The sequence below is a fragment of the Gouania willdenowi genome, chromosome 16 (genome assembly GCF_900634775.1).
Source record: "Gouania willdenowi chromosome 16, fGouWil2.1, whole genome shotgun sequence".
NCBI lineage: Eukaryota > Metazoa > Chordata > Actinopteri > Blenniiformes > Gobiesocidae > Gouania > Gouania willdenowi.
This window is the reverse complement of record NC_041059.1, coordinates 13,759,873-13,783,293: the sequence shown is the minus strand read 5'-3', so window position 1 is coordinate 13,783,293 and position 23,421 is coordinate 13,759,873. Positions and strand designations below refer to the sequence as shown.

At 39.3% G+C, this 23,421-nt stretch overlaps 1 protein-coding gene and 1 long non-coding RNA gene across 3 annotated transcripts in view; both read left to right on the top strand.

Annotated features, from left to right (window-relative positions):
• The first annotated feature begins 468 nt into the window (after positions 1-468).
• On the top strand, positions 469-8,125 carry LOC114478365 (uncharacterized). 2 transcript variants are annotated; one of them, XR_003675846.1, is made up of 4 exons: positions 469-624; positions 872-930; positions 5,889-5,982; positions 6,159-8,125. It is a non-coding gene; the product is annotated as an uncharacterized LOC114478365 (long non-coding RNA). The 2 variants fall into 2 exon arrangements; XR_003675845.1 differs by having other exon boundaries at positions 5,889-8,125.
• Positions 8,126-14,303: 6,178 nt separating this feature from the next.
• The window catches only part of LOC114478088 (small conductance calcium-activated potassium channel protein 2), a 76,574-nt gene continuing 67,456 nt past the window's right edge, over positions 14,304-23,421 (top strand). Inside the window, 4 exon segments of the mRNA XM_074783831.1 lie at positions 14,304-14,827; positions 15,463-16,070; positions 16,072-16,156; positions 16,159-16,583. Coding sequence (XP_074639932.1) covers positions 15,489-16,070; positions 16,072-16,156; positions 16,159-16,583 — 1,092 coding nt within the window. The 5' untranslated portion in view covers positions 14,304-14,827; positions 15,463-15,488.

The window sequence follows — 23,421 nt, the reverse complement described above, 5'->3', positions numbered from 1 at the left end:
TTGGAGGATTTCATCTTCGCTCGGTGTGGAGTTTGGATTCTTATGCAATGCTCCAAAGGATCAGCAGATGGAAACATGAGCACATCTTAAGCCTGAGGCTTGTGTTTGGAGTATGCAGGGCAGGGGAGAACGGCTGCATGGAGACCTGATAACCATCAAAGACTAGTGGAGATAATATTTTAACAAAGGGAATCTTGGTTTACAGAGAGATTTTTCCCACAAAAGTCAGAGAAAAGAATTGTAAAAATGTTCCATATGGCTGTTAATTCTTGTGTTTGACTCATCCTCTGATAGAAAAAGCCCTGTCCTAAAGATGCTTTCAGGTATATTATATATATATGGCCACACAGTAGATGTTAGTACTGAGTCCTTTCTGCCAATGATGAGCTGTTTGCTTTCCTGGAACTCTTCATAATTCAAAGGGAATAAACATGCCCACTTCATTATCAACATTGGCAGCTCCTTTAGGCTTTAAAAGCATCTTAAACCTTCACTTTGTTTAGAAATCCATGTCTGGGAAAGACCCTGCTGATGCTACTTTCTGTCTTGTTGCTGTGCAATAGTGTTCAGAAATCGCCCCAGTATCGATCCTTGAGTTCCCTGGGCAGAAGTCTAATAATAAAGGTGAAATACACTCATTTTTATTATGTTTTTAAAAAAAATTGTGACATACTGTACATTCCTACAGACATTGAACACAACACTCCAGATGTTTTTCACCTGTGGAAAGTTAAAATGACCAAAAAATATGTGAGCCACATTATACTTTAACAAATGTAGACATTCCTGGCATAGAAATTGTTGTCTTTTAAAAATCTACTGTTAGATGTTGCACTGTCTGGTGTGATGTAATGTTTTTATCTTGTTTCAGAGGGAGAATCACAAACCTTTTGCTACTGCCTTGAACTTCTGGCATTAAAAGATTTTCAGGTATGTGTAAGTCACGTGTGTCAAACTCAAGGCCCAGGGGCCAAATCTGGCCATTTAGAGCATCAAATTCACATGAAACATTTTGTAAATGACCAACTAATTCAGTTGTACATATCTCAGCCCATCCAAATGAAAAAAAATCAACTAAAATGCACAATATTGGTAGAGCTCAATTTTCCATTTTTTATATCACACGATGGCAGTCATTTTTAATCTCATGTTGTTGAAAGAACTACATTTTCCCAAAATCTGGTAAATTTTCCACAAATTGTTCCACAAAATTTCCCCAAATTCCCAGAATCTGGTAAATTTAAGATCCTGCTGGGACTGATATCATATACTTCATCATTTATATGTAGAAGTGCAAACCAGGGCACATGAATGTTGACTTTGCTCACTTTCCAACCTAAAATACAGTATGTGGCCCACTTAAGGTCAAACTGGTTCCGTATTTGGCCCCTGAACTAAAATGAGTTTGACACCCCTGGTCTACTGTAAGTCAATTCACATTCTAGAGTTTATTTTGAATACAATTGATATACAATATGTAATGTAAAAATATACATTTATGATTTTGATAAATGAAGCTAATAGAAAATGAAAGACCAATTAAAATCTAATTGATGAGTCTTTTTTTATGACCCGTGACACTAAACAGTCATTCACACCCTCACCTTTGGTGACGAACAAAGAGAAGAGTTGGATGTATAAAACCAAACAGATTGATGACACTGATTCTTCCCACCGCTTTAGCGGTGTCTTAGTAGGATGCACTAATACACTGAGCACTTGAACAAGCCATTTACGACTGTGTCTTGGTGTGATGTTTCACTGGGAACAAATGATGACGAACACAGATCTGAGTCTTCTCACTGCAGCAGCAAAACTGTTCTTGTTCCAGCTCGCAGATTTTTTTTCTTCTGTCGAGCAGGATAAAGATGGCAGCCCTTTAGTTAAGATTACATTGATTGATGAAGTGTAGTTTTACTGTTGTGCTTATCAGAACAAATGTGCCTCCAATAAATGGCTGGAAACGAAGTTCATAAATCAGTCTTAGATAATTATTTAGTGTTGGAAATTTAAATATTTGCATGCAACACAATAAGTGCAGGTTTGTGCTTTTCTAGAAGAGTTTTTAGGCCGTTCTACCAGATTCAAAACGCCACTCACGTTGTTGTTGTTGTTGTTGTGTACGCTAGTTAACATCACTACTCTTCTGTTATTCGTGAACGGATCGGGTTGAAATTTGGTAGCTATAATCTATGGATGTGGACACATCGACGCTCATGGCCCGATTTATGATTTGCCCAAGGCCCTCAAAGGAAGAAAAAACAAACGAAAGAAAACAAAAGTCGATTTCTCATTCATTTGAGAGTCAAATATTACAACGGTTGGTTGTCCCGAATCATTGGCACGTACCAATGTATAAATGGGGCCCATTACGTGTCATGGGAGAACCAGGGGGCCCCATTTCTCAAATGACTACTCCTCCATTAGTTCTCGTTACATCGGAATTCAGTTTGGTATTAATACCTTATGGTTATGAATATGATAAGACACTCGGTGCCCTTTTTTTGAAATGGAGCTCGGGGGTCCACCCCATTTTCCGATAATTTCCAAATTAATGGCATCATAGTTGTGTGATATATCTTTCAAGGGTAATTCAGTGTAGATTACGATTATGCAATTTCGAGAAGTGGTTTTCTCATTTATTTGTCAGTCAAATATTGCGACAGTTGGTGGTACCGAATCATTGACACATACCAATATATGAATGGGGCCCATTACTCCGTATGTGCCACGGGGGCGCCAGGGGCCCCCATTTTTTTACTCGGTGGAACTGTGCTATTCGGCACGCAGATATTCCGTGGGCCCAGCCGTAGTTCATTCGAACTTGTTTTCAATACTCCTGACTTCTTTCAATCACAATCTCAACCCATCACCACAAAATCATCCTCTATCCTCCCTCCACTAGCTGGATGTTGGCAGGGTTTAGGACTAATGACAAAGGGAGATGAGTCGAGCACGACAGAAGCATGAAGGGACGAGTAGAATGAGGCTGCATTAAGTGAAATACTAGTCCACGCTGAAGAGCTTAAACAAGTCAATCGATGCTCTCCAATGGAAATAGATGAGAGCAGGGACAAAGGGAATACACTTGTTCTTAGTTGGGGGGAAAACGACAGCTGACACTAAGAAAGGACAAGCTGGGATAGGGTGGAGCGTCATGGCTTTGAAGCTTCAAAGAGGGGCTGTGAAAGTAGTCTGGGGTTTTAGATTCGGTGCAAAATCATGTGATGCAGCAAGAGGAAAAGCAAAGCTCAAAAAGCAGCTGGTCCAAAATCAGTTACTCATATAACCTGTATATTCATGTTAGTCCATTTTTATATTCACAGTTGGATTCTGAGCCAAAAGACCTGATTTCTCAGAGGCATTCGTTAATCTTGAGCAGTCACCTGTCTTTGTTTTTGACATTTACTTTCCATCTTAACTGTCGAAAGCGGCCAAGCCCACAGCCTAAAAGATAGATGGACATCAGGAACCATAAACAACCAAAATCAATCTTTGCGGGTCAAACCAGAACCGTAATACTACAATTACTAATAAAAACTACAACCTACATTTGTGTTACTCCTTCCTCGTCGAAAGAAGAATTATAAAACAATGGCAAGGGTCTAAAATGTATTAATCAACCCAAAGATATAGAAAGAATAAATAGCTTGGGGCCTTCTACAGAAATGTTACTGATGGGTTTTTAAAACAACGCAGGAAAAAAATAAGAAGAATAGTCAAAATGAGTTGCAGGATACACATTTTTGAAAATCTGGACTCTGCATTTGTAATGCAAGCAGAGAGCAGTTTTGTTAAAACACTTGAAATTGTTTTTAAAATTTTAAAACGTTCCTGTGCAAAAAAAAAGAGGAAAAAAAACCCTTCATACACAGGGATGTATGCATTGCTCATGTTACGTGTATTGTATTTACTGTATGTCTTTATCAGATAACATGAAATGGTTCTAGGCTATACTGTAGGTAGTTGTTTGAAACATTCTAGAGCCAACTACATCATTCAGAAAGTATTTTCAAAGAAACTTTGGCCACATTGAGTCAAACGCCAGCCTTCGTGCGTAGTTGACCTCATCCATTCAGGAGCTCAGGTGACCCAGCCCTCACATCAACCAAATCACTGAACATTGTGCCAACTATAGTTTCTCATATTCCACACTGAAAAGAGCAGAATGTGTGAATCTTTTTTTGTGTTCATCCAAACACTTAGCTGTGTAACTGAGCTAAGAGGAGGCTGTCGTCCTTTCAAACACGTCAGCATTAAACTTTACGGTCATGCTGACACTTAGAACGTGTACTTAGCTTTTGAAAGACCGACATACTTCCAAATAGAAGAGCAGCGCTCGCTCAAAGGCATACTCACTCTGTCCTCCTAAATCTAAGACGACACAGCCTTCATCAGGGCATTCCTTTTGACTAGGAGCTGTTACCTTTACATTAACCAGGTTTAAATTTGACGTCTCACATGGACGCAGATCATACCACAGAACCTTCCAGTGACCTTGTTGTCACAGCAGCTGCAGTCATTGTTGGTTCCTGTGCAGGACAAGGTGGTGTTAACAGCTGCTAATCAGGGGTTGGATTCAGAGGAGATGTGCTTATCGTAAATATAGCTATCTAAAAAAAAATATCCTTACGTATATATCTAAACATTCAACATGGTTTTCTGAGCAAGCCAAAAAGCATGAATCCAACAAGGATTAAAGACCAAACTGTAAACTCAAATCAATTCATTGGGCACAGAGAAATCTGACTTTACGCTTGCTAAAAAAATGTTATTGTCCAAGCAATCTTTTAGTTTTTTTGGTTTATTCCATTATATATCGCCGACAACTTAGCTTTTCCTCTTGTCATTCGAGGTTCCAGGTAAAAAAAAAAAAGACATTTGCCTTCCCGGTGCTTTCCACTCCTACGTACCTGCCCCGTTAATGAGGCTCACCTAGTGACTACACACCAACATTTAAAATGTACCCAGTGCGAACTATCAAATAAATAAATCCTACAAAGAGAAACAAGTTTATCCTAACTGTAACTCATGTAACCACTTTAAGATAAAATATAAAATTGTTTAAAACTCGAAAATATCTCCAACAGAGCTCTTTGTTGTTCTGTTGTGTATCCAGTCGGCCGATTTCACACAACATAAGTACCAGGTGTATTCAGAGAGTACAAAAACTTATTTATCACACTGGGACCCACATTTTGCCACGGTCATTAAATCACGACCCACTTTTTTTTCTAGAATTCAACCAACCAATTTTAGTTTTTCAAAAATACCTGGTAAAACCACACATATCATAATTTTGTAAAACGTAAATCTATATATTTTCCTGTGAAAAATGCATTTCACAGCATGCCTGTCAAAAGAAAAGTTTCTTTTAAAATAAAAGACAAGTCCAAGATGAGAGACATTAAGTTTATTTATTTTTGACCAGCTGTCCGCCACCCACCTAGTACAGGTCCACGACCCACTTTTAGGTCCTGACCCACGAGTTGAAAATTGCTGCTTTAGACAACCCCCCACCAAATGAGCCCCTACGTCTTATACAGTTAGTACATCCACAGCAGTCATTCTAACATATTATACTTTACAGACTGATTATCAAATATCCCTGAAATTACAATTAGCGTACTTTTATGAGAATCTAACTCAACTTTATTTATTGAACACTTTAAAAATGACCTCACCTGCAACAAAGTAAGACTTACAGTAAATCAACAAATAAAGAAAGCAAATAGGAATATGGTTGTGGTTGAAGCCACACTGTAAGGTTATTGATGTAGCTTACAGTACCTCCACCAATATTGACCAAATAATGGTTTCTGAAATAATATCCAACAGATGTAAGACATTATTATGAGATGATAATTTAACAAACCCACTCTCCTCAGCCCATCAGCTGTTTGGGAGCTTCACTCCATCAGAGGCTCAGGTTCAAAAGCAGGAGTGGAGATGTCCAAAAGAATGGACCCTGGATCATGAAATGTGAGTTCAAGCAGAAACACACCAGTGCCACTTGTCTGCTGACTGGTGTTTTTCTCCTTTTTTTTTTTTTTAAATTCCAAGCAGCAGACAGCTGACAAACACATCCGGTCCATCCACGTCTGACTGTCATGCTGCTGACGCTGTAAAGCTGTACTCATCCTCTCAAACACTTTCAGATACTCGAAACATGACGGCTGCAACATTTGTGTGCGGCTCACCTTCAGGCCAGCCTCTCCTCCTCAGCACCAATAATGGAATAATAAAGCTGCATCAATATGCAGAGAGTGCAGCGGTTCTTTAAAAGGCCACACTTGTTTGTAGGCTACATATTCTGCTCTGGATTGCTCACCACTTAAATGAAAGGATGGATGCATTTCCCACTGCTCTCACTGTTTTTTCCACCTACTTCTTCCTCCTCCTTCTTTGTAGTCTTCAATTTTCTGGGATTCCTTTGCCTCTCCCTGAGGCCATCCGGTCAGAGTGCTGTTAGCTGTGCACGGATCCATCTGCATGCAGTGGTTAGTTTTAAGTTCTGGGTTCAGTGTGCACAGCCTGCAGGACTCTGAACTATTAGGATACAGAGAGTGGAGGTGGTGTGGGGAGACATTTACAGCATGTCTAATAGACTGAACTCTGTGGTCTATTAAGAAGAGCCATGCACTTGAGTGATGCACTTACTCGTCACTTGTCTGACAGTGACCATATTTGTGATCAGCAACAGATGTCACAGCATCTTCTAGTTTCTTTCAGTGAGTGGCTTCAGAGTGGGGTCATGCTATGCACTGTAATATTCAAACCACTTCTCCCTTCTTTTTGACACGTGCTTAGCAAAGTGTTTGAGCTCATGTGCATGGCTAAAAGTTTCACTAACACTTTACATGAAGTTTCATTCATAAAGGCTGACATTTCGCTGTCATTACTATGACATGATACTTGTCATTAGCATGAATAAGGTGTCATGAAGATTGTCATTAAGTGTCATTTGTTACCCTATCTCTATGTTAACCCCTAACCCTTCATTACACTAACCCCTAACCTTAACCCTATTCCCACCTTTTCTACCCAGGTCCCTACACCTTACCCATTCTTCCTAAATCCTAACCCTAACTTGTTTTTCCATACCCTAACCCTAACCTCCCCTTCCCCACGCCTAACCCTAATCTCAGATACCTTCAAAACTCCCTCCTGCACATCCTGGTATAAGCACTTTATCTTTTGTATCCATATTTCAATTTAATTTAATTCCTGGTTTTAATTTTCTTTTTTATTATTTTATTATTTTATTATTTTATTTATTATCACTGTTATAGTGAGGGGTTAGGGGTTCCTGTAGCCCTTGACTTTAAACATGTCTATCCCTACCTAACCTAACCCTAACTTTAACCCTACCTAACCTAACTAGATCCCTCCACCTAACCCAAAAAGCCAATATAGCCTCCTAAGGTGTCATAGTTTATCAAACAACACTTGGTGACAGCCTTCATGATACCTTATTGATGCTAATGACAGATAATGGCAGCGTAATGTCAGCCTTTATGTATAAAACTTCAAGCAAAGTGTTACCAAAGTTTCTAAGTATGGGCTCATTGTGTGGAGGATAGTAAGGCAGCCTCTTAGTGCGAAGATTGTTGTTACAAAGAAAATGTTGCACTTTCTTTTTTTTAATTTACTGCATCCTGTAGTCCTGAGTTTAGTGTTTCTAAACTCTGCACAATTTCAATCACTTAAAATGCCAAATATTTTTTTTAAAAAATGTCATGTTTTCTTATATATTTGTACCTCTATGTGGATGCTACGAAGTCCAGTGAGGCTTCGGTCACAGTGAGACTCTTCTTAGCAGTTATAGTGGAACAATGAAAACAGCATATATTTTAATGTTGGGTGGGCTCAGATCATGACCTGCAGAGCACAAATAATCTAGAGATACTTTGTGACCTGCAACCTCTCCCTGTGAATCACTCACTTAAAAAGAGGACTGTGTGTGATATTGGATTTAAGGTGAAAGATCCACTTTATATTTCATATCTGAGGTACATACACAATGTGTTCTCTGCTTTTACCCAATAAGGGAGCATAAGGGACTTGCTCAATATAGCACATTGATTACCCACAGTGGATTCGAACCAATGACAATCTGCTTGCAAACACACTTCAGCACTGGATAAAAACAGGTTTGCATCAAAAAGCCTGTTTTTGGGGTGAGACCTTTCTCTTTTTTTTTTTTCTCACAGAAGGATTAATTGCGTGCGTGAGTGGGTGTTTGAGTGGTTGATGTTGTCAGTGGTTTTGTGTTAACATTTCCAAATGACTGGCAGACCTGTGTGATAGTGTCCTGCTACTTTAATCAGGATAAGTGGGTGCAGATCATGGATGGATTTCCACCTTTTATTTATAAAATTGGATTTGACGTTTCACTCTATGCAGCGTTGGCACTATACTTCAAATCATGCAGAGTTTTAATACTTTATCATCACTCCATTTGTTGAGAGGAAAACCTTACTGTTGACACAGGTCAGGGTAAAAGCCAACCAATGTTTACTGGATGGATAAGCATGTATAATTCAACATGGGAAAATGAAGTATGTAGCAGTAAACATAAATGGACTTGGAATACATTTTGAATATAGGGGTGTATGTACAGTATGTGACGTGTGTGTATGCTCAGTACTAAACAGCCCTCAAATGTTTGCTTGGGCTTATGTGATCAATTCTACAAATACCTTTTCCCTTTATTTTTGCTGATCACAAACTTCCTCTTTTCTTCCTTTTCCTCTTTAAAAAGCCTCTCCTGAAGTCTGACTTAGTGTTGCGTTAGTTGAACTGTACCACTTCCTGTAGCTTTTCTAATGCTTCAAACCAAAGGTGAAAGTAACAGATTAGAAGTATTTGCTTTAATTGATACTTGTACTTTTTTTTAGTACATTTCTAAATCAGTAATTTTACTTCTACTTAGGTACATTTTAAAAGAAGTAAAGTAATGTTTTTTACATTTGTACACCAAACTGTTACCGAGTAATTTTTTTTAAATTTATTTTTATTTTTTATTTCCGTTTCATGGTCATAGCACATTGAACATAATCCATAAGTTCTTAGTTGTGCCATTTCTTCAGGTTGGGGTTTCTAGTACTTATCATGTTGTTACCCACATGGCATATTTGGCATGGCACTGTTTTAGCTATACTTAGAGCCTTTTATTTTGAAAAAGAATTGTACATTTTGACAAAAACCTTTTGTTTTATATAGATGCCTTTGTGGAAATAAAATTAAGTTCCAATAGTGCAAGATTTGGTCTCTTCCTTTTTAATATTATACATGAGCTGTTTACTGTATGCAAAGGAACTGTGGCAAGATTTACTGTGTGCTACTTTTGACTTGTACGTTATGTATGACTTACTTGTACTTGTACTTGACTACACTTTCAGTCAAGTAACTGTACTTCTATTTAAGTAGGATATAGCAGTACTCTTTACACCTCTGTTTATAACCCAGAGGGAGTTCACACAGATACGTGTGAACACCTTTATAGGACAGTGTGAAATAGAAATGTCAGTAGACATATATGTTCTATGTAAATGTATACAGATTTTAGCAACAATGACCCTGAAACCATTTAGCGCTTAGAGATGACTATCATTGTAAAAAAAATGTTTATTTGAAAGGGACAGTGCACATTGATGAACAAATGTAAAAATTACATATTGTAAATACGCCAGAGTTGGCAAAAATGCTAATTTGCATCTGTTGTCCATGACAGGTCACAAAACAAACATCATTCCAGTTCCAGTAAAAGTATGTATTGCCAGTGTGTGAGTTATTTGGAAAGTGCACATAATTCGAGCCACATAAATAAGAATGTTTCTGAGGCTGTGGTTTGGTTTTAGAGGCTTTTATCTTGAAACTGCTGCTTCACACTCATTTCCTTTTGCCTAATACATACACTAACTTGATAAACCAAAAGCGAAATCGACAAGAATGCAGCAGCTGATGTTTATCTAACTTGGATGTTCTCCAAAAAGGCTGTAACAGCAACCTTTGACTGAAACTCCTTCAGTGCATCAGTGGTAACAAGATCGAAGTGCTGCTGATCTTTTCTAAGTGATGTAATGGCTTTGATTCATAAAGTGCTTCATTTTCTAATCAGAAACTCAAAGCCTGGACAATGCAGGCACACAGTTATCAGTGGAGGCAAGCTACAGCTAAAGCCACAGCTACAGAGGGTAACGTCCATAGCTTTGAATGCTGGATTAAAAAGAGACTTTTCAGAAGGAAGCAGGGCCGGCTCTGGGCTTAGGCGAACCAGGCGGTCACCAGGGACGCCACCTGCTGGAGGGGTGCAAAAATTTAATTCTGTGAAATAAAAAATAATAATGTTAATAATAAAAGATACGAATAACAAATTTCACCCCATCCTTCACATTTACTTGACATTTTTTCTTTTAAATAAATAATAAAAAGAACAGAAAAACTCAGAATGAAAAATCTATGTGCTGACCCACCAAAGTCTTCTCCCACCTGGAGCACCGTATTACCCAGAGCCGGCCCTGGACGGAAGCCATACACTTTTGGACAGAACATGAAAACCCATTCTATTGATTTACTTTTATTTCGAACATGAACACAACAGCGGTGTATCTACCACGAAGAAAAACTATGAATCAAAGAAAGCGAAGAGAACAAATGGTTACAAAATTCTGCTCGTGAAGCCTGTACATGTTTGACTATACATATAATCTTCTTATAATATACACCTATTTACACTATATATTAGTGGTGTCGGTCCGATATCAACCAGAAAACGAATATCGGATTTTATTGGACTGCATCTAAAATCACCAATATAAGTGCTCCGATAAAATGTTCCGCTCCAGCATTTCTATACATAGGTGACTGTGGTTCACACACTAACATAGTAACCTAGTGTTGCTGACTATTGTTCTCTGTTTGAGTAGCATCATTATCGGCATCGTAGTAGGTTGCAATATCGGTATCATATTGGAAGTGAAAAAGTTGGATCGGGACATCCCAACTATGTATATATATATATATATAATTATGAAATTAATGTTGTCCACTATACATTCATCTGTCCACACATACATATGTACTGTATATACACACCTATTTACATTTTTTCCCCTTTTAATACTTATGCACCGAGAAGATAAACTTTATGTATTTATTTTTAAATTGCTTTACATTCAGACATACAAAAGCTTTTTTTGTTGTTGTCCGTGCATGTAGTGACCGAACGTTCATTTTGTCTCTTATATATCCTGTATATAGTGATGGTTATATTATGTGAGCAGCTTCCAAGGCTGTGATTTAAATATACTTTGTCTGCTTTTGTGATGAGATGATTTCATCCGATAATAAATGCACCTATAAATCTGTTCAGAAGAGTAAAAGAAAAAGGAAGCTTTGAGCTTAGCTCCCATCCGTCAGCTTCTTCAAGTCTCCTGGAGTCTCTACATCTATTATTCACTTTCTTGTTCATATGGGCTATTTCTCACACCATACATCCTGCGGGGCAGCACTGTGAACCAACCTTTTCATTCAAAGCACTCACTTTTCTCCTCTGTCACCCTCACGCTGCCTTCACTGCTTCAAACTCTCCGTCTTTTCTGCTGCCCCAAAACCTCTGTTGACATTATTAAGATGGGTGATAGATGTACCTTGTGACCTGCTAGCATTCTGTTTTTCTGACAGGTCTAACCTCCCTCTGTGCTGCTGCTGACATGCATTTACACTTACTATATACTTCATGGTGTTGGATTGTGTTAGTTAAAATCACATCCTGATTTTTCTGTTGGGGGTTTTACTGAAAACACAGAAATTCAAAAGAACTGCTGTGGACACATCATTTTCCCAAACATTAGGCATATTAGTTCATTTAATTTCTACATAGAGTTTGAATTTGTGCTGAATCAGATTACCATAATGGGATTCATACTTCTAAACCAAATTCAATGTGAAAAATTGAACGGCACACGAAATATAAATAGTTGAACAATCAAGACATACATAATACAGCCATAACAGGGGGTTGACCCTTGACCCATCCTCAGGCTTTCACTCAAAGGTCTTATTATTTATTGAACAGCCCCTCTCCATCTCATTTGGAATCTGCTTTTCAATGAAACGACATCTTTATTCCAAGCCATGAACCTGGACGTCTTGTTTTCTATAGAAAATCCACACATGCAGCAATAACAACATGAAACATAAAACCAAAGTCAATAGCAGTGTCTGTCATTTTCTTTGTGGTGCCTTGTATTACATGCATCCTATGAACACTACATTATTTGCTTTATTGACGTCTATCAAGTTGGATAATCATCGAATACTCTAACCCCTAGGTTCCCAAAGTGGGGTACGGGTACCCCCAGGGGTACGCAAATTGTCATAGGGTGTACATGTAAAAGTAAAATAAAATTGGAAACTAGATTATAAATTGACCAGCAGTCAGGAACATCCATGCATTGCCATAAATTACACATAAGCCGATGTAAGACTACCCATGGTTACAGATTATTATTATTGTTTTATTATATATTAGTTCTCAAGAAGATAGGTACAATTCAGAGACAAATTTCACTGTAGGGCTACATTGTACGTGACATTACATCAGCGGTTCCCAGCTTTTTTGGGTCGTGACCCCATTTTAATATTTACACATTTTTGGCATCTCCAGAGAGATTTTGATCATGTTATATTGTGGCCAGAATTAGTGCCAAAGTGGGCCAGCTCAGATATTTTATACTGAGTTTTATTTGAACTAGATTTATATTTGACAGAGTGTAAGTAAAGAATACAGTTGATTGTTTTGTGTGTTGTGTTATAATTTGAAAAACAATAATAATTAAAACATTTTTAAAATGATTATAAATGATTATACACTTCAGGGGACTCCATTTGAATTTCAGGCGACCCCTTATGGGGTCACGACCCCAAGGTTAAAAAACCCTGCATTACATTATGTTTTCTAAGTGTGCAGCAGTAGGAGGTACATGGCTTTAGGTTAAATGTCTGAAGGGGTACGGGACTGTGAAAAGTTTGGGAACCACTGCTCTAATCTGATACTAAATATAAATCACAGCTGATTAATATAATCTAAAATTTGCAGCATACTGCCAAGAAAAGAGAGGATATTTTTAATTATCTAACCCTATTACTTTGAAAATTAAAATGATTAGAATATTGTAAATCTAATGTATTCTGTTGTTTAAAGCGTTGAAGCTGCTGTTTCAAAAAACACCATTGAAATTACTAATTCTATTCAAATTTATTTTCAGTCATTTTCCTCAGTGTTTTGTAGCCCTTTTTAAAATTGCTATGTATTTCTATTTTTTATTTCCATTCTAAAATTCCTGCAAACTTTGTCCAATGAGACCCATTTTATGAAATATATTTGCCTCACTGACCCTGTAATGCACATGTGTCAAACTCAAGGCACAGGGGCCAAATCCAGCCCTTTAGAACACCAAATTTGGCCCGCTCGAGAAAGTAAAAATTATGGAAAAATACATAAAACATTGTGTAAATCTACAGTTGTAGATATCTTAGCCCCTCCAAATACAAAAACATCAATTAAAATCCACAGTATTTGCAGAGCTCAGTTTTACAGTTCTAATATCACATCACAGCAGTAGTTTTTCATCTGAAATTGTTGAAAGAACTCTCAGTTTTTCCAGTCTGGCAAATTTTCCTCTAATTATTCCACAAAATTTCCCCAAATTCCTAAAACCAGGGAAATTCAGCACACATAATGTATATATGAAAGTGCAAACCAGGGCACATTAATGTTGAATTTGCACCTAAAATCTGTGGCCCACACTGAAAATGGTCCGTATTTGGCTCCTGAAATAAATCGAGTTTGACGCCCCTGCTTTAATGGGTGAGACCCCAAAGACTTTAGATGCGCCCCTGCGTTTCATTCTCTTGTAAAACCATGACTGCATTGAGTTTTATGACACATGTATGGGCTAATTCTGTGTTTTGCTCTGTGTTCTACTCTGAATCTCATCTCGCGTGAAAGAGAAAGTGATTCCCTGAGTGTGCATGACGCGCCTTTCAACAGGTGCCACCACAAACAACCTTAATGTGGACCATAGTCATTATTCCAGACACTGTTGTTCCAAATGGTGAAGGTTGGTTTCTGAGACTATACAGTAAAGAAAATATTCCCAGAATAACTGATACAATAAAAATGTATGTTTCCGTTTGCGGACGCGTCTTTGGTAAAGCCACCACCTGTTCCCAGCGCCCTGTCCTCTCCTCTGGTCCAATGAACGAACGGCCTGGAGGCGGAGGGAAGAGAGAAGTTGGAGGAGAGAGTGAGGAACAGATGCGAGGATACACTGAGCTGTATCCACACGACTCTCACAATAAACCAACACTTTCCCGCTCATCGGAGGACTGGACTGTTTTCACTGCGCGTCTCTGTCCAACACACCACCCCCCTAACCAAAAACGATGTCGGATTTTGACGCGCAGCCACAGGTTGGCTGACCGAACCAGTGATGGATGATAATCATCCCCATGCTCGTTTCTGATAGGATCAAAATGGGAGACATCGATAGATCGGGGTTGATAAGGGAGGAAACAAAGTGATCACATCAACAGACGGAGGCGACGTCTGTTTGTGAGGAGCGGCGCTCGCGAGCCTCCGTGACGCGAGCGCGGACCTGTGGAGGATCAATGTGAGACAGACAAGAAGCCACAAAGGATGACGGGATGGCCGTGACACCATGAAAAAGAAAAAGTGTGGAGGACTGCATTCAGCCAGCCTGTGATTCAACACAATAATCAACCTGGGGGACGGGGACTGAGGAATCAGAGGTTGGAGGTAGGTGGAGGGGCGCAAAGGTGTGTGTGTGTTACATCACATACAGTCATGGCTATTCTTTCAGATCAATCAAAAACTGTCAATCCTGACAACATAGGGTTAACTACAGGGCTTTCCCACAGTCTCAGGTGTCCTCCATCAAAATGTAGTCCAATGTTATCCTTTCGTGTCTGAGCCTGAGCTCCTCTGTGGTGTAAATCCCGAGGATTTGCTCCATCCTCAGGGCTAATAAGTGTCTGACATGGATGACATTTTGTGGGGAAGGCGTGGACTATTATGGGATGTAATAGAACAAAAAAGACTGTGGGGAACACTGAGAGGAACTGCTGACGTGATCACTGGGGAGCTGACTCAAAAGTGACCCAAAGAATAACATCCATGCAAATCATGTCAACTTTGTCTCACTCTGTTGTCCCCTGTGTTTCCCGTCTAAAGTTTTTAGAGTTGATGTCTTTTCCATAAAATCTGTTAAAACCAAACATCATTTATCACACTGCGGTTGTTGTCGTCCTATCTTTCTCACTCCTTCTCTGTCTTACATTACCACCACTATGATAATGAAGGTAATGGCTTATTTATCATCTTGCCCTGTGCTTCCTCTTACATCCTTCTCCTCTTTGTGTGTCTGGTTGTAGAGAGGCCGGTGGCCAGAACTGCAACCATGGAGCCTCCCCCTTCTCTGAGCTTGGCTCTGCTAGGTGGGAGCGAGGACGAAGACCAGCGCTTCCTTCTTCCTTTGGGCAGTGTAACACATCCCTCTACTACTGGCAACCAGCCAGGATCAAACCGCTCCAACCACATGGGCGGATCAAGCCTTGATCGTCTAAATGGCACCACGCCCTCACCATCACCCACCACGCCCAACTTGCCTCCAGCATCACTCCCAAAGTTGCCCCTGTCTACTCCTGCAGCGCAACCTTTGGCGTCCCCCATACCCAATGCCCTGCACCCCACCAGCACCCCACTCTCCTCCTGTTTGGGTTCACAGCACAGCCTGAGTGGAGACAACTCACCGGTGTACAATGCCCTCTTTTACTCCTCCCATTCACCCTCCATGGAGCGGGAGAGGGATAGAGAGCGTGACAGGGAGAGGGACCGGGGCTGCAAACACAGGCAGGCCAGCCCTCTGGTTCACCGCAGAGACAGTAACCCCTTCACAGAGATCGCCATGAGCTCCTGTAAGTACACAGGTGGGGTTATGAAGCCGCTCAGCCGCCTCAGCGCCTCCCGGAGAAACCTCATAGAATCAGACAGCAGCAGTGAAACCAAAGAAGGTGCTGTTTCAGCTGTTGCTGGGGCAACTGCCACTGGCGGACATGACCGGCAAAGAGAACCCCCTCCCAGCTACGCGATGACGCAGTCCTCCACCAATCAACCCCCATTGCAGAGTCCCCCAGAAATAGTGATTTCATCCAAAGAAGATTCGCCATACCCCAGAAGTGGGTATGACATCACTGACTCAACATCCAACCAGATGTCCATCTACCACCAGAACCATGCATTGGTCGAGAGCCGGAGGGCCCAGCCAGGGCGTGGCAGCCGACAGAGTGGGGTTAGTGCAGTGGGCACAAGTGCCAGGGGTAGCACCTCTAAGGTATCCAAAAGAAAGAACCAAAACATTGGCTACAAACTGGGGCATCGAAGGGCTCTGTTCGAGAAGAGGAAGAGACTGAGTGACTATGCCCTTATCTTCGGGATGTTTGGCATCGTTGTTATGGTGATAGAGACGGAGCTGTCCTGGGGCGTGTACACTAAGGTGAGAGCATGGACCAGTGACAAGGACTTCTCATACAGTATGTGTTTATGTACCTTTCAGGCTTCAGTTAAACAAGCAGAGATAAGCAGTTTAAAAAGATGAATGGATGGATGGATGGTAAGCTGTCATCTAACTGAGGTATGTTATAGTGCAGGGTTCACCATCCTTTCTGAAACTGTGAGCTACTTCATAAGTATTGAATAGTTAGAAGGGCTTCTGGTTATAAAAGCACTTCTTAAATGCTAAATGTTCACGGTTTCAGTTTAATTAGAGGGTAAGATAATAATGAAGGCTAGCAGTAACTTAAACAGCTAGGACATGTTCAACATGAAACAATTTATTTCTCCTAATTTATTCAATTGTTTCATTTTAATAAAATGTTATAGAAAATCCCCCTTGATTTAAAAAAAAATATATATATCTTGTACAGTATATGTCATATTAAATGTTAGCAATGAACATAACATTTTAAAGATAGTTAATTTGATACTAAAACTTTCTCAGCAGTATTTAACTTTACTAAGTACTTGCTACATCTCTCATAAGTATTTATCTTTGTTTCAATCCTAGAAAGTAAATCACATTTTAAGATGGAGCCCATAGGTGAGTAAAGCTCTCGACGGCCCTTACTTGGTCCATGCGGTCTACCTGTGTTGGTGACCAATGTTATTGTGTATTTCTAGGCAAACCAATCATAAATATAGGCCTCATAGATCAATAAAGTAAAGATCATTTGCTCAAAAGAAGGAGGTAAAAGGTTAAAAATGCCACTCAAAGGATTGTTTTGATTTCCACTGTTGCTTTGCCAAACAAAGAGGACAGTGAGTCGCTTGAACACTATTTTTTGTCGTAGTTTGTTCCCGGTATTCCCTGTGATATCACCTCACTCTGCAAGACATTTCATTTCGACCAGATTCGGTTCTTCCTGCATAAGCCCCAAAATAACTATCCACCATTGTTTTGCCACAACTTTCAGTGTTTGAAAACAACATAAATGTGTTGGGAAGTCACTTTGGCAGAGTTTGTGGGGCAAACATGACATCACAGTAAGAATGAAGTAAACAATTCTATGCATTTGTCTATGGGATTCCACATCCCACAATGCAATGCGCAAAACAATTCCAACAATGTCAATAACAAAGTGTTTACAGTGGAGATCAAAACAAACTTTTAAACAACAATTTCAACCTCTGACATCTTTTTTTTTGAGGAAATGATCTATTTATTGATCTACTGTATGAGGCCACTATGGATCATCTCAGGCAGCTTTAGGATTCTTTATGCATTATGAATATACTGTAACTAACTTGTGAAAGTCTATGACGATGTGTATGGTAGCAAGGAATCATAATCCCAGTGGATGTTGGGAATTGCATGGGTCAATGTTGTTGGGATTTAGCTCTAAAAACGAATACAAATTACAGCTGTTGTTTAAAAACTTGTTTTATCAAAAACATTACCATCTTTAGGAGGTGTAACTTGGTGGTTTAGTGAGGTGTTTGCAGACCTTTTCAGTATAATCCTAGGCTGTGTGTCTTCGTATTCCTGAACAAGACATTGAACTCCAAGTTGCTGCCAATAGAGTGCTAGCACTTTCCCCTGGCTAGTCTGTCTCCACTGTAGTGAGGTTGTGTAGCTGATGAAAAGCTTAAAGATCTATAAAGCTTTACAGTAAGTTGCTCGCTGTTATTCAGTAGCCAAATACACAACGGTGGAAGACAGAAGTCAGGAACTCCATTAGAAACAGATCTTTCTCCTTGAGGACTTATGACCACTTCAGGTCACTACAGTATCCCACAGACTGATTCATCTGTGGAAATATACTCAGATCGCAAAAACTGACTAAATAGATGAAGTTGTGTTGTGTTGTTGGCTCTTTGTGTGTAGAGAAATGACCAAACATGCTTGTTGATTCTTCAAGGTAATATAATGCAAGGATGCAAAAAACACGGGGGGTAGATTATCTGTAGGAGGCCGGGATCTCATTTGTCTGTGTAATGGGGGGTGTAATAGGCTGAATTGGCCCCTGGCTACAGTTGTCTGTTTATTTAGTGGGTTTTGCGTGTGTGTAATGTGTGTGTGCCCATCCTGCTGATGCACAGACACCATTATGCCCACGTTTTTTATTCTGTGGACTAACACAGGTGTGGTTCTCGCTGGCTAATAAGCTGGAAACATTACTTCCACTTGCACAGCTTGTCATACATGGATCATTGATCCTGTGACAGAGTGTGTGGGATCATGTGAGTGCACACAGTTCCTGGTGGCCTATTAGAATGGGACAGCTGGGTTCGTTGTCTTATACTTTCACCCTCCTTCTCAGTTTTTGTCTGAAGCCTGTTCAAGATGAAGACTTAATCCCGCTCGCTTCTGCTGGCTTTGCTTTTGCTTCTTTTCCTCTATAACTGCCACGCATTTCTTCCAAAACATCACCGTTTTAAAATCCAACCCTTTTTTTTTTTATTAATGAAAATTCACGGTCTGAATTTCCCTCGCATTCTCTGCCTCTCATCTTATTTCTCACTCTCTTACTCGAAGGCTGACTTTTGTTCTGTTTCTCAGTCTGTCCTTTTTCTATTTCTGCTGCACAGCCGGTCTTCTTATCCTGCTGTCTCCGTTCCTTGCTTTCTTTCATTTTCCCCCTCACTTTCTCTCTCCCTCTGCTCCTCCAGTGGGCGTCAAACTGGGAGAGTGTGATCGGAAGAGAGAAGTGGCTGGGCGAGAATGAAAGTCTGTAGCAGGAGAGGAAAGAAAGAAAAGGCGATAATGAAAAGCCTGATTTTGGCTCTTAAGTTACAATTAATGCCGTCTAGGCTGTGCTGCCTATCAGTCGGAATTGACAAGTGAGAATTTGAGCTGGATGATTATTGTGTTCACTGCTGCTTTAATGTTATTGATTTGTCTCTGATGATTAAGAGTTAATTGTGAAGAACTAGAAATCTGAATTAATCAAGAGGAGAAGGGGACAGACATATACAGAAGAAAGAACAGGACATCCACAAAATTAAGTCTCGATAAAGGCTGTAAATTCACCTCTTTTTTTGCACATTTGTGCATTTGGTCTGACTCCAGAAGCGACTGGAGTGTCATCAGACAGCTCAAACCCTCACTTAGGTAATTGGGATGGATAAGCCCACTGGTTGCTGTGAGAAAATGATAGAGATCATGAGGATGAAAGAAAGACCAAAGAGCCAGATGAATGGAGGGGGGCAGAGCAATGAGTCCCAGGCTTCAAAACCACCATCACAGAGGGTAGGGATGCTTTGACTTATTTCCTTTATTGATTATTGATAATCACTCGCGTACAAACACCTCACACAAAGGTAGCACTGATCATTTATGCTGTTTCACATGCTGGTTAAAGATCATTTATTCAACAACTGAAATTAAATTGAGTTCAGAATAATTTTCTGTTTTTTACATTAGCTGTTAAACAAACATATCTTTCCATTTTCAGTGAGTAAACGTTTGCCAAAGCTTCTGGAGTTTTTTTCCCAGCACCTCCAGCTGCTCGATCTTGCTCCCTAAAATAGAGATGAAGAATAAGAATGGAACTAAACAGGGTGGGTTGGATTCAAGTGTACGTTTCTCAGTGTTAGAAAGCATGAAGGGAGATCGGTTAACAGAGGACAGAGTGTTCGTGACTGTGAGAATAGTGAGTAAGTAATAACATATTTTTATGAGTAGAGTACGTACTGTGTTTGGTCCAGGATCCATTTTAGAAATAGAATCATTGAGAGCAGTGAACTCCTGTCCTATGAATACCCATAGATGTCCATCTTATGTAGATAATGCAGAGAGAATATTGCATGATGACATAAGTCATGAATGTAAATCATTGTGAGTTTGTTTCCTCGTAAAAAGCTTTCATAAATAAGTCAAGTCATAAATAATTGCTCTACTATAGAACACAGAGCGAGGACAGTCTCTTAAAAGGTTTTTACTATAGTTTTTTTTTTTTTATACTAGTCACAGGGGATCCCATTCTGACATGTGTTTATCTGAGAATAACTGAGGCCATTGGACATTTGGGACCTTAGCATGTGGCCTGTCACTGATCAATAGATCCTTTGACAGAGGCTCCATGCAGGGGCTGAGCTGCATCATGGCTATTCTAAGGAAACCCTCAGCTGTTGTCTTCCTCACCTGTCACACTTGCACTGTACACACTTGACGCACGGCAAAACTATGAGTGGGGCCATGTACACACTCGCTGACTATTTGTCACCACAAGCTTCAGTTATTAGCAGCAGGGCATGCAGTCCTTCCTCCTTCCTATTTGGCTCCTGCAGGGAGCGTTCATACCACTCCACTGGCAAGACTTAAATATGTCTCAATGTTCCCAAAGGGGTCATTTCAATCCCAGCAGGCCCACAAATATCTCCTTCATTTGTGCTGCATGACTGTGGCTCGTCCACACCTACTGTCACTATGCTGTCCATGACTTTTCTCGCAGACATTTACTGTTAGACCTCTTTAGACCTTTCTCCATTTCACTTAGAGCAGCTACAGAGTGTATAGGGATGATGAAGAAATTAAAATCGGGAGATTTAAGCAATCTCAGCACTTCTGCACATGCAGCTCTCCCCCACCTTCATCTGCTTCTCTCCACAGTCCTAGTATCTTCTAGATCAGTGTTTCTCAAATGGAGGTACGTTTACCCCTAGGGGTACGCAATGACACTACAGGGGGTACTTTAGAGAGAGGAAGTGGAAAATTAACAAACGAAAATGTTAAAAATTTGAGGTTTTGTAATATTTATGTTTAGTTAAAAAGCAGTATAATAAATGCAAAATCTTTTTTTATTTGTTGCAAGGACAAAGCATGCATAGCGGTTTTAAAAGATAGTTAACCTCATCAGATGATGAATGTTGACATAATTTACATATTGGACTGTCTCCAAGTCAGTTAAATCATAAATACAGGAGAGAGAGAGGAAGTGGAACAAACAAAAATGTAAAAAGATATGGGGTTTTGTAATGTTTATTTTTTAGTTAAAAATGATAATCATAATAATGATGATGAAAATTGTCTTGATTAGAACATGAACTGAAAATATAAGGGTCAGTCTTTGTCCAACACATGGTGGGAGATGACCAGAAATGATAAAAACTAGAAATATATTCATTCAGGAAACACTAAATACCATTTCATTCCACTTATTTACAATGGGATTTTTTAAAACGTGTTATCATTTTTAAATTCCATCATTATGCTCTATAATTGTTTTTTTCACAGTATTCTGAGCAAAATGTTGAAGTCGGACAAAAGGGTGTTCTTGGATTCAGAAATAAGAGATGCTAACCAGTACAAATATACCGATTTATTTTTCTGTAACAAAGCTAAACTTATTGGGCTGGCTAAAAAAAAAATCCCATTAAATTGCCTGATATTGATTCATGAATCTAAAAATCAATCATTTAATCAATTCAATCACGCTCAATTCTTATTGTAAGCGTTCAGATTTTTCATTACTGCACCAAGTTAGTGGTACTTTTCTACCATTTACACTAGTGATGAATAGGGATGGGAATCAAAAAACGGTTCTTTCTGAGAACCGTTTCCCAGTAATCCAATTCCTTGGAATTGTTTGTTTGCTTGTATTTCAATTCCGCTTATCGGTTCCTCTTATGTCGCAAATACATAACGATAAACTCCTCCAGGTCCTGTATATTGTGTTTATGCTACACACACACAAACACACACACATGGCTGATGATGTCACATGTAACAACGGGGACGGCGTCTCTGAAGGTCCATTTATAGAAATGTAAACAAAGGCTAAACTAAAGCTTTACTGTTTGAAAACAATGTGAAGCTGTACTTTTGGTTAATATGTTCTTTTTTTAAAGAATAATTATTTGTTTTATGTCTGAATTAGTTTTGGATCAAGTTGTTGAAGTTCAAAAGGAGCACTATAAATATTCTCAAATGTTTGTAGCCAAAATGTGTCATATGTTGTAATAATAATAATAATTAATTAATTTCATATAGCGCTTTTGTATATATTATTATCCAGTGAAAACAATCTATACCTGGTGGATTCAAAGAGAGCTGGTATTCCTGCAGGAAATTAAAGAGACAAAGATAATATAATAAAGAGTTAAAGCAAACAAATCCATTTGTATTATTTAATTCCCTCACCCAATGATAATCGATAAGGAATCGATTCAATAAGCAGTATCGATAATGGAATCGCTAAATTCTTATCAATTCCCGTCCCTAGTGATGATACGAGACAGGCCGAGGCTACGAGGACGGCTTCACAAAGCGGTTCAGTTTGTTGTGAGGTTTGACAGCAACAGAAAGCCCTCAGCCTCTATTTAACATGTGGGTTTTTATAGATATTATAGTTTAGAGTTTTGATAGAGTTTATACAGTTTGGATACCAGGCTCTGAACAGCGTTTTGATGGTTCAGATGTAGCTTATAAAGTTAGAGGAAGATAAAGAGAGTTAGAAGATTTTGGAGAGTGAGGAGACAGCATTAGTATGGATGAATGCATGAAATGAGTTATTTATACATACATTATTTCTGAGAAAAAAATGTCTCCCGTACATCATTATCCAAGTTACATATGCATGTACGCTTTCAAAATTCTACTTTCACAAAGTGACAAAAATAACATTACATTGCACATATTTAGAGACTAGTGGTAAGAGAACAGGGCTGGAAGGGCTGGGTTCAAACCCTGTCGGAACTATTTTTTGGAAAATGTACGCACAGAATACATTGAAAAATATTTGGTAACACTTTACTTGAAGTATCATTCATAAGGCTGACATTAAGCTGTCATTAGCACGAACAAGGTATCATGAAGGCTGTCATTATGTGTTGGT